The 14,263-nt window shown below is 39.3% G+C and overlaps 1 protein-coding gene across 45 annotated transcripts in view; it reads right to left on the minus strand.

Annotated features, from left to right (window-relative positions):
- PHLDB2 (pleckstrin homology like domain family B member 2) overlaps window positions 1-14,263 on the minus strand; it is a 231,950-nt gene that overhangs the window by 37,730 nt on the left and 179,957 nt on the right. For 29 of the 45 annotated variants that reach the window (XM_074033475.1, XM_074033489.1, XM_074033482.1 and 26 more), the window contains one exon: window positions 2,130-2,258. The exons of the other annotated variants lie outside the window; for them this stretch is intronic. In XM_074033475.1, coding sequence (XP_073889576.1) covers window positions 2,130-2,258 — 129 coding nt within the window. The remainder of the gene's footprint in view (window positions 1-2,129; window positions 2,259-14,263) is intronic. 45 annotated transcript variants of the gene reach the window in all.

A 14,263-nucleotide genomic window follows, 5' to 3' on the forward strand; every position in this document is an offset into this window, starting at 1 on the left:
ATAAAATAACTTTCTTCTTATTCATTTTTTTTTTACTTTGTATGACTTACCACCTAATGAAGATATTTATAATAAAATAAACTTTATTAAATCTAGTTTAAACGCCCAAGGAAAAGCTTTGTAGTGAAGTCATATTCTGAAGTGTTTGAAGTCTAAAGGGAGATAAGTTGTGATAACACAGAAAGTTCCTAAAGTGAACTTTAGGACTTACTTCTCATGAAGTAAGTGAACTTTTTACTGATTAAGCCAAGGCATTGGTGAAGAGTTATACTGGTCGTCATCCTTGAAAAACAATTAGTAGACCTCTTACTATCAGGTGAACTGCAGCCATCACAAGCCAGCTCTCTCTCCTAAGGAAAGAGGTTTTATAAGAATTTTACACGCTGTTTGGAGAGGAAAGGGAAGAAGTCTCTGCCTTCAATTAATGGAAAAGACTGTCTGCATCATTTCCTTTCCTCTTTTGTAGTCAAAATCTTTGGAACATACAGCTCATATTATGAGTTATCTTACAGAATCTAGATTAAGCTAAACAGTATTTATATTACTCATAATCCAAGTTGTGAATAAAATCTATCAATTTTTATGTAAAGCAATGTTGATAAAGAACACAATAAATGGATTACCAGAGGAAGGGAAGGACAAAATACACAACTATGCTGCTGACTGTAAATAAGGAATTACAATGACTGTGTAAAATCTTTAGTGATAAGGAGAGTTAAAAAACAGTAAGCAAATATTTAAAGAATTAGTTTTCCCATCTCTTTTGTTAACTAGCATAAACACAAACAAATTACAAACTAAAATTACTTTACAAATACTAGTTTTCTTCCCATCATTTTTATCATAAAATTTGCAGAGAATTGTGACTGAGAGGCAGGAAGTTTTATCTTCTTACAACAAATTCAGCTGTACACAATAAAAGAAGTAAAGGGAAGACATGTAAAACTTTTTTGCTCCAACATTGTAAGAAATAAATACTAAAACTATTATGCTGCAGTTTAAACAGCTGCATTGGATTATCATTATTAAGATGCTCTCAACTTCTGCAATACATTGAAAAGCTTTAACTGTTATTTTTTCACCTAGCAATGTTCTCAGAGGTAGCAAATATTTTTGTATTAAAGATCATCTTAAGAATGTTTAAGGATGTGCTATCTCAATAAATTTTTCAACCTCCCCATTCCCAAGAAGGTACAAACACAATAATATGGATGAAACTAGCTTGTTATACTCAGGTAGAATCATAAATTGCTACTCACTTAGGACAAATTACTATTATGTGACTCTTTCAGATATCCAAGACTGTTAACAACTGCTTCCCCAGAGGGAAGCAGTTTACTGGGGCTGCTGTTCAAAGGAAATGACCCAGTTGCCAAGAGGCTATGAAATATTAAGTGGCTGCGCCAGTGTTTGTGAAACTATCCACCTAGGAAGTCTTGCTTTCAGAAGATAACCAATGTGGTTGTGTTAAACACTGACAACCTTAAAGATCGGAGAATAACTTGATAAAGCTTAACTAGAAAGTCTATGCTGCATTAAGTTCTTAAAAATTATGAAGCTCACATGAGATGTTGGGGGCATTAGTGATGCCCCACATCTTGGGTCTTGGCATTTAATTGTTGTGATTGGGCTAATTAGTTCAATGTCACTAACCAGCAGAAAGAAAAGGAAAAACAAAAGAACAGCTGCTGGTGGGGAGCAAATCAGAAAATAGGATAATTTGGGGACAAGAGTCTAAAATCAAGCTAAAGAACAAAACATTCAAGGGTAAATAGGATTCATGATGCAGCAGAGAATGCAGGGGAAGAGGTCAGTTAATACAAATGCTACAATGTTGATGTTGGTTACAAATCAGAAATAGCTTCTTTTGTCACAGACACATAAAAAATGACTCCAGAAATAGTTTTGCATTATAAATTAGGAGAAGGATTCTAACAAGGAATTTTAAAAACTGATTAGCATGGAATAATATATACTGTTAGCATGCATATTTCCATTTAAACATATCTAATGACTAGAACTTACGCAAACTTACGCTATATGAAGTAGTAAGTCACAGGTAAGTGGCACTTAAGTGAAAAACAAAAACGAAAAGCAAAATAACTGGTGCATTCCTGTTTGCTACTGACCCTCTTCAGTTGTTGTTGTAACTGTTCCCTCATGGACTCAGGACAATTGTCCAGCTGGGTCTTCTGCTCGGAGTAAAGCTCCTGAAGCCTCTCTAGTTTTTCCCTTTCAGCATCAAGCTTTACCTTCTCCTGAAGTTCAGAAACCAGAAAATAGAATAGAAATTACCTTCACACCCCAAGCAGGTGCTAGTGAACATTTCTCAAGGATAACACGAACAAACATACACGAACTCTGGACATTCTATGAATGTAGAAACATATCTTGTTAGTGGCTAGGATAAAGGGATATAAGCGGAAGTTAAGACAAAGGGACTGGGTTTCTCTATTCTCAAAGCACAGTCCACTTCACGGCAATGACTCCCGCTTTCCTTCCCTCCCTCCTTCCTGCTACCATGTTACAAAAGCAGGGGAAGCAATGGTCATGTTGAGTGTTGGTCACTGGCCAACAATCAAAGAAATGCCAAGCAAATTCATAAGCAAGACTTGCCAAGAGTCACCTGTCAGAGAACCAGACAAAGGAAAGAGGGCATTTGCCTCAAGGACTGTCATAGCCTAACTTGCTCAAGGCCTTCGCATGGCAAGTTTTGGAATTTCTTGGTTTTGTTCTCAGGTTAGGGGAATTCTAGGTGTATTAATTGACAGCCCCATCATCTGAAACAGTTCTAGCTATTTGGAAAACTTCAGAATTTACAGAGTTAGAAAATCTTAATCCAGAGAGATTATTCAAAGACTGAGAGAGCTAGTAAAACTGCAAGACAGACAAAGCAGCAAGGGGGAGGCATAGGCAGCTCAGACACACCAAAAACGTGACAGGGACTGTGGAAATACAGACTTTCCCACAATGACTGACATACAAATAAACTGAAACACGGACTGTGAAAAAAAGAAAAGAGTCAGAGAAGAAAGGAGAAGGAAGAGAATACTAAATCCCTTCCAAGTCACATGTGCCAATGAGACCCTGGACATTCCCCAGGACATAATAGGCAAATACTCTAATACAGTGATTACACGGCCTTACAATGCTACCTCTTAAATTAAGAAACAAAACTTCAGTTTGTTTGGTGCCAGTCTTCCCAACCTGTGTTCTTTTTATGATGCTCTGAACACTTGAAACAAATTTTAGATGTGTTTTCTCCTTGTGTAACACCATCAGCCTGAACAAAAGCACTTTATGAAGCACTTTGACAATCTGACCTTTGGTAAGTGAAATGACCCCCACTTTCCCTTCCTTATATTCCTTTCATATAAACTGGCAGGAACAAAACTAGCTTCTAAGCACATCACAGAAGGACTCTTTTTAAGGATTTTCCTCCGAAATAGTCCTATGAAATTATCCTTACTACATTTTATCAAAATGGCAATGATTTCTTATGTATAAAAGACGTTACGGTCCAAATCTAAAACTACATGACATCAATACCAGTTCACTTGAGTCTCCATTTTTGACTTAAATTTAGAAATGTATATTTGGCTTTAGAAATGTAATTATCTTAAAATAATTAAATTCAGAAGTCATAAACCTGAGACCCCTACTTCATATATCAATCTAACATGGGTCTGTAACAACTTAAAACTTTAACAGACTACAAAGAAAATTTCTTTGATCTTCAACAGTTAAGTTTGCTCACTGTACACACCAATTGTGCAAGAGTTGGAGAAAGCAATGGCATTGTTAACAGAAGAAAGGATGCCCACGTGTGCTAATCCATAGTAAAACTGAATATACTAGCACCGTTAGATTTAGTCTTTAGTTTCAGAATTTTTTTTTTTCCCTAATAAAACCAGCAATATAGAATACTTGTTGTCCTTTGGCTAAAAAAAGGTGTTCTTTCCTATGTGTGTGCATCAAAGATTGCCCTATTTACACAGCAAAATAATTTTATCCCAAGAGTTCTATTTCTAGGTACTGCATCACCAGTTTGCAGCAACTCTACTTACAAATGGAAAGCTAAAAAGTAATTAAAAAAAGAAGACGACTACGCATCATAATTTAACAGCACACGTATAAAGCCCTAAAATTTAAAGTTATCTTCGATAGAAAACACTGAAACGATATTTGATAATACGGAAAGCCACTGGCCTAAAACACAGGTCTCAAATCTGAAGAAATAACAAAAGTATTCCTGATGCTCTCAAATGTTTGTATTGTGAATAATAAACTCAAATCAACAACTAATAAAAAAAAATCTTTCATGCCTGTAATCCCAGCAATTTGGGAGGCCAAGGCGGCCGGAACACGGGTCAGAAGATCGAGACCATCTTGGCTAACACAGTGAAACCCTGTCTCTACTAAAAAATACAAACAACTAGCTGGGCGAGGTGGCGGGCGCCTGTAGTCCCAGCTACTCCGGAGGCTGAGGCAGGAGAATGGCGTGAACCCGGGAGGCGGAGCTTGCAGTGAGCTGAGATCCGGCCACTGCACTCCAGCCCGGGCAACAGAGCGAGACTCCGTCTCAAAAAAAAAAAAGTACAACAACAACAAAATTAGCCCGGCGTGGTGGCGGGTGCCTGTAGTCCCAGCTACTCGGGAGGCTGAGGTCCGAGTATGGCGTCAACCCAGTAGGCAGAGCTTGCAGTGAGCCAAGATCGCATCACTGCACTCCAGCCTGGGTGACAGAGGGAGACTCTGTCTCAAAAAAAAAAAAAAAAAAAAAAAAAAAAAAAAAAAATTCTTACATTTAAATAGCGCCTTATTTCCAAGGTGCTTTAAAACGTTTCGTAATTCATGCAAGGGGTCATCTAGAAGAATATGCAAGCAAGCACTATTAGAACTTTCTGCAGCTTCTCTGTTTATCAGTAATGCTGTGACCACTACCTGGGTCCCAGAGCAAAAGCTCAGTGGGGCCAAAGCTAGGGCAAAGGAAGTAAAGGGGAAGGATGAAAGAAGACCAGTGGCAGGTGGGCCCAGCTGTAAATCACAGAGGACCGCAGAGGTGATATAACTCCTGTGAGTGCCAGAAGTAGACCAACTTTGAGCCAGAAAGAAATTAATATTCCTCTATTCTATTTATTGCCCAGGAAGTTGTTAAAGGAAAATTAGCTCTAGGCAAGCAGTTAATTAGAGCTGAAAGTTTCACCTTCTACAGTGAATGTAAAATAGATGGCATTTGAGGGTTTAGGGATTCTTGCTTTTTAAATGCAAAATACTAAGATTGAGGTTATTCCATTTCTCCATATTTAAATTGGTAAACTCACCTATTCTAACTACAATAGGCACAATAATATTTTACAAATACCAAATTGGGAGAGAATATAACTTTTTAAAAAAGATTCATAAATGTATTTCAGGAAAAAAAATGAATTCTTTTTTTTTTTTTTGAGATGGAGTCTCGCCCTGTCACCCAGGCTGGAGTGCAATGGCATGATCTCGGTTCACTGCAAGCTCCGCCTCCCGGGTTCACGCCGTTCTCCTGCCTCAGCCTCCCGAGTAGCTGGGACTACAGGCGCCCGCCGCCACGCCCGGCTAATTTTTTTTTTTTTTTTTTTTGTATTTTTAGTAGAGACGGGGTTTCACCGTGTTAGCCAGGATGGTCTCAATCTCCTGACTTCGTGATCCACCCACCTCGGCCTCCCAAAGTGCTGGGATTACAGGCGTGAGCCACCGCATCCGGCCAAAAAAAAAATTTTTTTTTTAAATAGTGTCTCACTCTGTCATCCAGGCTGGAATGCAGTGGTGTGATTACAGCTCACTGCAGCCTTTAACTCCTGGAATCAATTGATTCTCCCATCTCAGCCTCCCAAGTAGCTGGGACTACAGGTGCGCACAACCATACCAGATTAATTTTTTATTTTTTATTTGCAGAGATGGGAGCCTCATCATTTTCCCCAGGGTGGTCTTGAACTCCTGGGCTCAAGTGATTTTCCCACTTCGGCCTCCTAAAGTGCTGGGATTATAGGCATGGGCTACGGCACCTAGCCTAAAATGCATTTTTAATAAATTTAACGCATTTCACTTTATTAAAAAAATAAGATTAGTAGGAATTGGAACACTCCAGGAAAATCCAGATGTACAAGAGGGCATTTATAAAACCACAAACAGAATGGGACTTTCCTAGAGACAGCACTGTTCTCACTTTGACTTGTCTTCTCTCGATGTACCAGCAAAATCCAGTTGGGTCACAAATTCATGCCAGTTTTGACCTACTTTGTATATTTAAGACTGACATTTCTAGAGTTCCACATTCATATACAGACAAAGGTAAGTTACTCATGGGTAAATTAAGGTAGAAATCAGTTTATAAAATTAGGCCCATATTTGCTTCCACAGTGAGTTGTTTTGTTCATTTGCCCAATAACAATTGAAAGAAAACTAGAGGAGATGAGAGAAAAGACAGCAATTGATCCTGTCCTCATGTAGCACAGTCCAGTTAACCCATTAGAACAATGTGAACCAATAGAACCAATAGAACAACTATTTCCCAGGCCCCAATTTAGTTACAGATCCAGGGATAGAAGGCTTAGTAACAAGCATTAAAAAATCTCTCCAGGTTTTCTGATATGCAGCCAGGTTGAGACCCATTGGCTTAGCCACCCAGGGTTATGCGAGAGGCAAAAGCAATGAACTACAATTTGATTTTTCTAATGAATATACTTAACATTAATACAGGATCCACCAAAAACTATTCGTAAAATATTTGGTCCCAATGCCTTTACTTTACAGTATAAAAGCCCTCGCTTACAAATAATATCCCAATTGTCAATTTTTTACATTTAAATTAAATGTCTCAAGTAACCCAAACAAAAACTGTGACAGATTCCAGTATGCAATATTCATATAGACAGGGAAGATACATTTCAAATTCAGAGGCAAAATATTTATCGTCTAACCATACAAATGATCAGGATTGTTAAAAATTTACACTAAAGAATGTGAACTTGCACACGAGTTACCAATAATCTTGAATGATCTTGAAAACGCAAGGCTTGTCAAAAGACTACTTATTCTGTTAGATCTCATGGTTAGAAGACAATAACATAAATTTTCTCTCTTCTAAGTTGTATTACTGAGGAATAAACAAATTTAATTTGCTAACTCTTTGGAGTTTCAATACTACACAGAATATTCTAGAATACCAATTAAAAAATCATTTTACCATACTGAAGTGTGCAATACTTGATAAACAGATGGTTCAAGGTTACAAATTTATTAACTTGTAGGGCTGCCAGATAAAACAGAAGACATTCAGCTAAATTGGGATTTCAGATGAACAACAAATGACTTTAATGTTAAGTATGTCCCAATTATTGCATGGGACATAATTACACTACAAAACGATTCTCTGTTTGTCTGAAATGCAAATGTACCTGAGGTTCTTGTATTTTTATTTGCTAATTCTGCCAACCCTGTTAGCATGATGAAGATTTTCCTAAAAATTAAAATCCACTTTTGTAATTTCCAAATTGTTTAGCACAGAACCCAGCACTCTAGGCACTTGCGCCACATTTCATTAGACATGGGATCAGGTTTGGAATTGATGCAGTGATACGTTAAAATTCATAGTCTCTAAGGCTTCATTTATTTATTTGTTTATTTATTTATTTATTTGACAGAGATGAGGTCTCACTGTGTTGCCTACACTGGTCTTGAACTCCTGAGCTCAAGTGATCCTCTTGCTTCAGCTTCTCAAAGTGTTGGGATTACAGGTGTGAGTCTCCATGCCTGGCCAGTCGTCATTTTTAAGGGAGGTCCATTCAAAGTCCTATCTATCTAGCCTAAAAATCCCTTTCCTTCCTGTTCCTAAACCCTGTGGCTTTATTTGGGAGGCGGGCATCCTTATAGGTTCATAGATTAGGCAACTATTTTAGGCCTATAATCTTTATGTGAAATTCGTTTTTCTTTTAACAGCTTTATTGAAGTAGAATTCATACTCAAAAACATAGCCCATGTTTAAGCATTCCTTTTGATGAGTCTGGACATACGCATATGTCCATGATACTATGTAAGGTAGGAAGCGTTTTGGATATCTGAATATTCTGAATTTGATAGTGGTAACACAGATTATATAGCATATATTATATGACATTTCCAGTGAGATTTGGAGCAGTACCCTCTAATCAAACATGTTACTATTTCTGAAGCTGTTTATGAATATTCAACCTTACAAAATGACTTTTTTCCCCCCAGGAAACTTTTCAGATTTTGGAATTGCAGAGGAAAGATTATAGACCTGCGTCAACAAATAATGATTGCTGAGTAACCAACCGTTCTCTGCCTCTGAAGAGGAACATCCTATATTTCTTTCTTTCTTAGATTTTTTTCCTTTGGCTTTGACATTTTAATCACACAATTGATCAATGTTTAGTATAGGAAAAACAAAAACTAGAAAATCAGAAACTCAGGACTTATACAATCAAACAACTACCAGAAAAAAAAATAGCCTCAATCTGGAATCCTATTGATTTAATCCGCAAATCCCATTATACTGTTCCACTTCCTCTGACTAGGGAGCTAACTTTGAAATGTAAGAAAGAGGCACGGGAAGGGCTGGGTCCCTGCTGCACACTGACTGTGACTTGGCACCTGTTCTGCACTCAAGAGGCATTAACACTTTGCTGAAGAATTTTGGGCTAGGCTCACTGTCTTTCCCTGGCTCCAAAGGAAGAATGGGGAGGAAGTAACAGGTACTTTGGCAAGAAAATCGTGGGAAAAAAGATTTAACCATTTAACATACAATGGTATACGCTTACTGGAGGAACATTAGGAAGTCAAAGAATTTAAGATTTCACTCAGAAAATTCTGTATGGCACAGAATGATTTAAGCTTTAGTTCAAAACTTTAAGTGTGTTTCATGTGTTGAAGCGTGCAGGCTAGGATGGCTACAAAATAGAACAATGTATCTGTGTGAAGACACACAATATTTGTCCTTAAAGAAAAGGATAGTTTGAGATAAATGATTACCATCTGGGTCATGGGAAGACCCTTCGGCATGTCTATTGAATCAGAGCCTTTTCTTAACCATTTTATTTCATTTTGGTACAACTGACTTGGTTTTTGTATGCTAAAAAGCACCAATAAAACAGATAATCCAGAAATAGAAGAAATGGAAAAACTATTTTTAGTTTCAAATTTTTAATGTAGCTAGAAATAGACAAAGACAGAAAACCTACACAAACAGATGCACACATCCATATCTTCTTAGCTATTCCCTAAGATCAGGCTTTGCCTTGGAATGGGGGTGGGGAGTAGAAGGGAAGGAAGCCAGTTCCACAGTCAGCCCTTTGCCCAAGCTGGGCTTCATGGTGCTAGCGGTTTCCCTACTCTGTCACCAGGCCCATTAAACAAAAACAGTTTGTTAGACCAGAGGTCCCAATCTTCTTTCACTTGCTATAAGAAAATGTGATGTCTCTTTGCTTACTGCTTCACATAAGTATACCCTCCAGGTTTACGTTCGAGTTAGACCCTTGCTTAAGCTTTATCAACGTTCATAGTGGCTCCATCTGGGATGTGGCCACGATCTGAGAACACAACCAGCAGGTGGCATGTATCTCAAGGTCAGATGGAAACCGGCTTATGGATGTTCTTAACAGTGGTACCCCTAAGGGTAATAAAAGGCCAGTGCAAGAAACTGCTGCAAAAATGTTCAATAAATACCCAGTAAAACAAACTGACTATATTTTATATTTTCTATATAAGTATATCTACGGTTTATATTTTATATGGTAACACATAAATAAATACTAATCATAACTTACACTGAATGTGCAAAATAAAATGCATTCCTAAATCAGCTAAAAGAGGTAATACTAAAGACTAATCTTCAGAGCCAAGAAAATAACATCAGTAATTTCATATCAAAATTTGAGTGCTGATGGCCGGGCTTGGTGGCTCACGCCTGTAATTCCAGTACTTTGGGAGGCCAAGGCGGGCAGATCCCTGAGGTCAGGCATTCAAGACCAGCCTGGACAACATGACGAAACCCCATCTCTACCAAAAATATAACAATTAGCTGAGTGTGGTGGCGGGAACCTGTAATCCCAACTACTCGGGAGGCTAAGGCAAGAGAATCACTTGAACCTGGGAGGAGGAGGTTGCAGTGAGCCAACATTATGCCACTGCACTCCAGCCTGGGCAACAGAGAGAGACTCCGTCCCAAAAGATAAAAAATAGAAAATCCCAGCACTTTGGGAGGCCGAGGCGGGTGGATCACGAGGTCAGGAGATCGAGACTATCCTGGCTAACATGGTGAAACCCCGTCTCTACTAAAAATACAAAAAACTAGCCGGGCGTGGTGGCGGGCGCCTGTAGTCTCAGCTACTTGGGAGGCTGAGGCAGGAGAATGGCATGAACCCGGGAGGCGGAGCTTGCAGTGAGCCGAGATCACGCCACTGCACTCCAGCCTGGGAGACACAGCGAGACTCCGTCTCAAAAAAAAAAAAAAAAAAAAAAAAAAAAAGATTTGAATGCTGAGGCATTCTGAGGTATTATTAAACCTTTTTCCTACGGCTCCAGCCTTGTCTCCAAAATTCTAGAGCCAGGCTTACAGGATGTACTATCAACATCTGAATCGGAGCTTGCCCAACAGAGATCTCTTTTCAGGTTTTGCTTTTCTCATTCCATGGTTTATATCTGACCACAGCAACAGGTGTATGGAAAAGGAAACACGATCCCTGAGGGGAAAGGCCACTTCCTCCTTCTGTCTTACGCTTTGGCATGATGGGCCGTGTGACTACAGGCCTCCTGGCATGTGCACACGGGCGGCCCAGCCCAGCTGTCCTGAAACTTGGCTGCACGTAGCTATTTGGCAGGTGTTTGGCCCAGTGTTTTGCTAAGGCCCAGCCTGGACTAGCCATTAGCAGGAAAATCCAACAACAGTATTCCCAAGCACACTGGGCAGTATCCTGGCACATGCTATGGGCTGGATAAACAGTGGATCACAGTGCCCTAGTGCCCTCCTCTATTTCACAGGCTAGAGTGGGACATAAATGTCTAGTAGGCTCAAAACAAACATAACTTATAAAATGTTTATCTGTAAAAAGAACAACAGACAAAAATCTAACTTGAACTGGAAAGGTCTAAGAGGGCTTTTCTGAAAAACTAACACTGATCTTGAGCCCTGAAAGACAGAACCAATGAGGCATGGAATATGGGGAAGGGAATTCCAGGTAGGGGAAAACAGTATCTGCAAAGGACTGAGGTTGGGGGAGGAGGAATCTTTTAACAAATAGAAAGATAGAAAGGAAGGTGACTGTGAGAGTGCTGTGAAGAATGGGAGGGTGGTGACAGAAAGGCTGGTGACAGATCACACTAGGAATTTGGATGCATAATCAAGCACAGTGTGATACAAACCACAGTAATATGGTCTAATTTCTTCTTTTTAATCACATTGGCTGCTGTGAAGAGAATGGATTGAAGGAAAGCAAGTGGAAGTGGACTAAATAAGAGATTTTCATAATAGAGAAGAGAATGCTGTTAGTGGACATGCAGAGATGTTGAAGTAATTGAGAAATAAGTTGGTAATCAACTGAATGTAGGGATGATAAGGAAAGACGTGTCAAGATCAATTTCCAGGTTTCTGTTGAACATACAGGTGAATAGAGATGCAATTTCCTGGTTGGAAAAACTGGAGGATTGAGGGTGGAGGGTGGAAGGCAAGGGAAAAGATAAGATCAAGAGTTCAGTTATGGGTGTGTTCAATTGCAAATACCCATGAAATATCCAAGTAGGGATGTCAGGTAGGCACAGGATATGAGTCAGAGTTCCAAAAAGGGGTTATGAACTAGAGAAATCCCTATGATAGTCACCAGCATACGCAAGTTATTTGAAGCCATAGCTATAGAAGGACATGAGGGTACAAGAGAAGTGAGTCAGATCAGAGATAAAGAGTGAGAAAGAGGTAAAGGGAAATGGATGGAAAACCAGAAGACTGTGGTATAGAGAGGCAAAGCAAAGGGAGACAGTGAAGAAGCGCCAAGAAAAAGAGCTGTCCCCTGCCCTGAATGCCGCTCAGGAGTCTGATCATGAGGGGACTGAAAAGCACCCAGCAGGCTGGGCAGCACTGAGGTCTTTAGTAGTCTTAACAGGAGAAAATCAGATGCAGGAGTAGAGGTCTAAGCCAACTGGAGTGGGAAGAATGGTTAATTGGAAAATGAAGAAAAGGAGACACAGTATAGCCAGAAAATTGTTTAATAAGTTTAGCTATGATTAAGAGGAAAGAGATAAGGTAGTAGCTTATTGTTAATGAATCAAGTAGTAATTTATTTATTTATTTATTTATTTATTTTTTTGAGACAGAGTCTCGCTCTGTGGCCCAGGCTGGAGTGCAGTGGCGCAATCTCGGCTCACTGCAAGCTCCGCCTCCCGGGTTCACGCCATTCTCCTGCCTCAGCCTCCTGAGTAGCTGGGACTACAGGCGCCCGCCACCGCGCCCGGCTAATTTTTTGTATTTTTAGTAGAAACGGGGTTTCACCATGGTCTCGATCTCCTGACCTTGTGATCCGCCCGCCTCGGCCTCCCAAAGTGCTGGGATTACAGGCGTGAGCCACTGCGCCCGGCTAATTTATTTTTAAAATAATAATATTGGCATGCTGACAGTAAAGAGGGAGAAACTGCCCCCAGGGGGTGAGGGTGCAGAAAGACTCAAGACCTCAAGAAGGTGGGATGGGATGACACCCAGAGCACATCCAAAGGCACTGGTCTTTGATGGAAGGAGGGAGCCCCCGTTCATTGTGAGAAGATGGGATGCTTCTGATTTCTCTGTGGAGCAGGTGGTAAGATGATCTCTGAGCCAGAGGGACGAAAGCGGGCCAGGGGTATGAACAGAGTGTATGAAATAGCTATGTCGTTAAATGGTGGAATACATTTATTTGAGAAACATAACAATGTTTTTGCCAAGCTGTGTTGATCTCTATTTGAGTTTAGTTGTCAAGAATATGTAGTAACATCATTTAGACCAGTCTTTGTTTCCACTTCCCACATCTTCTTTTGGAGTTCCTCACCCTAAGCCAGTTTCTGCCATTTTTCACATGATGTAATGACAGACAATAATCCTACCTTCTAAGACCAACTAATTCCCTCACAGCTGTATGAGCTGGTCCTATGCATCAAGCCCCTAAAGTCCGCTCTCTGGTGCACAGCCTCTGTCAAGTCATCAAAACAATATTAGGAAGGATGGAGGCAGCTTCCTTGCTTGTATCTGCCCATGTTCGTAGAATTCCACCTGAGAATTCCCCCTTGAGAATATAACATAACTTTCCCTGGGAAGTGAGATTTAACATTGGCTCAATTTGCTTCACTTTGTGTAGAATCTGATACTAATGAGAAATACACAAATAGAATCTGTAGGCCATGCCATATGTGAGACACACAAAATAAATAACTACATGGATTAGGATGGCAGGAGGGTTCACAGGGAACATGATACCCAATTCCTATGTGGCATGAGTTTTCCAATATGACATAAATAGCAATAAAACTACTCTACTATTAATTTAATTAGTATTTACTTGACAGCAAAACATTAACACAAGACATCTGACATCTCCGATGAAGGCTTCTTGCAGAATCTTTGAAAAGCATAGCCATTAACTGAATCCTTCAGTACTGCAGACTTAAGACGGTCAAATCTTTGACTTCATTTTGGCCTTTTAAGAAAAATACACCCACTACCCGAATACTACTTAAAAGTCTAGGGACAGAAAGAACATCCATAAAATTTAATATGAAAAGCCTGTGCAGTTTAATTCTGACATGCTGACAACCAAGAATTAATGTGTAGTATTTAATTTGACTTTTATTTCTGACCATCGCTTTGAGCTCATTCTCTGGCACCAAGATCAAATGCCATTATTTATAGGTCTTAAACAAATAAGAGCCTAAAAAGGAAGTCACGTTCAGCAGAAATACTTTCTACACATTACCACCAGAACTTACTCAAACTAAAAAAATTTTCTTTTTCTCAGTTTAGTGGAGAACATGTTGAGTCAGGAAGAATGTGTTAAAGCTTATTTGCTTTTTCCTTCTCAAATTGGAATTTTATTTTTAGTTTTATTAGAATTTTATTTTTAGTTCAGTTCTAACTCACTCAGAATGGGAGAGGAAAGTAATGTGTATTTCCCAGAGGAAAAAAACACATAAACAGACAAACCAAAAACCCAACTACTATCCTGAATTCTAAAATCTGCAAGTGATTTTTCAT

The sequence above is a fragment of the Macaca fascicularis genome, chromosome 2 (genome assembly GCF_037993035.2).
Source record: "Macaca fascicularis isolate 582-1 chromosome 2, T2T-MFA8v1.1".
Lineage (NCBI taxonomy): Eukaryota > Metazoa > Chordata > Mammalia > Primates > Cercopithecidae > Macaca > Macaca fascicularis.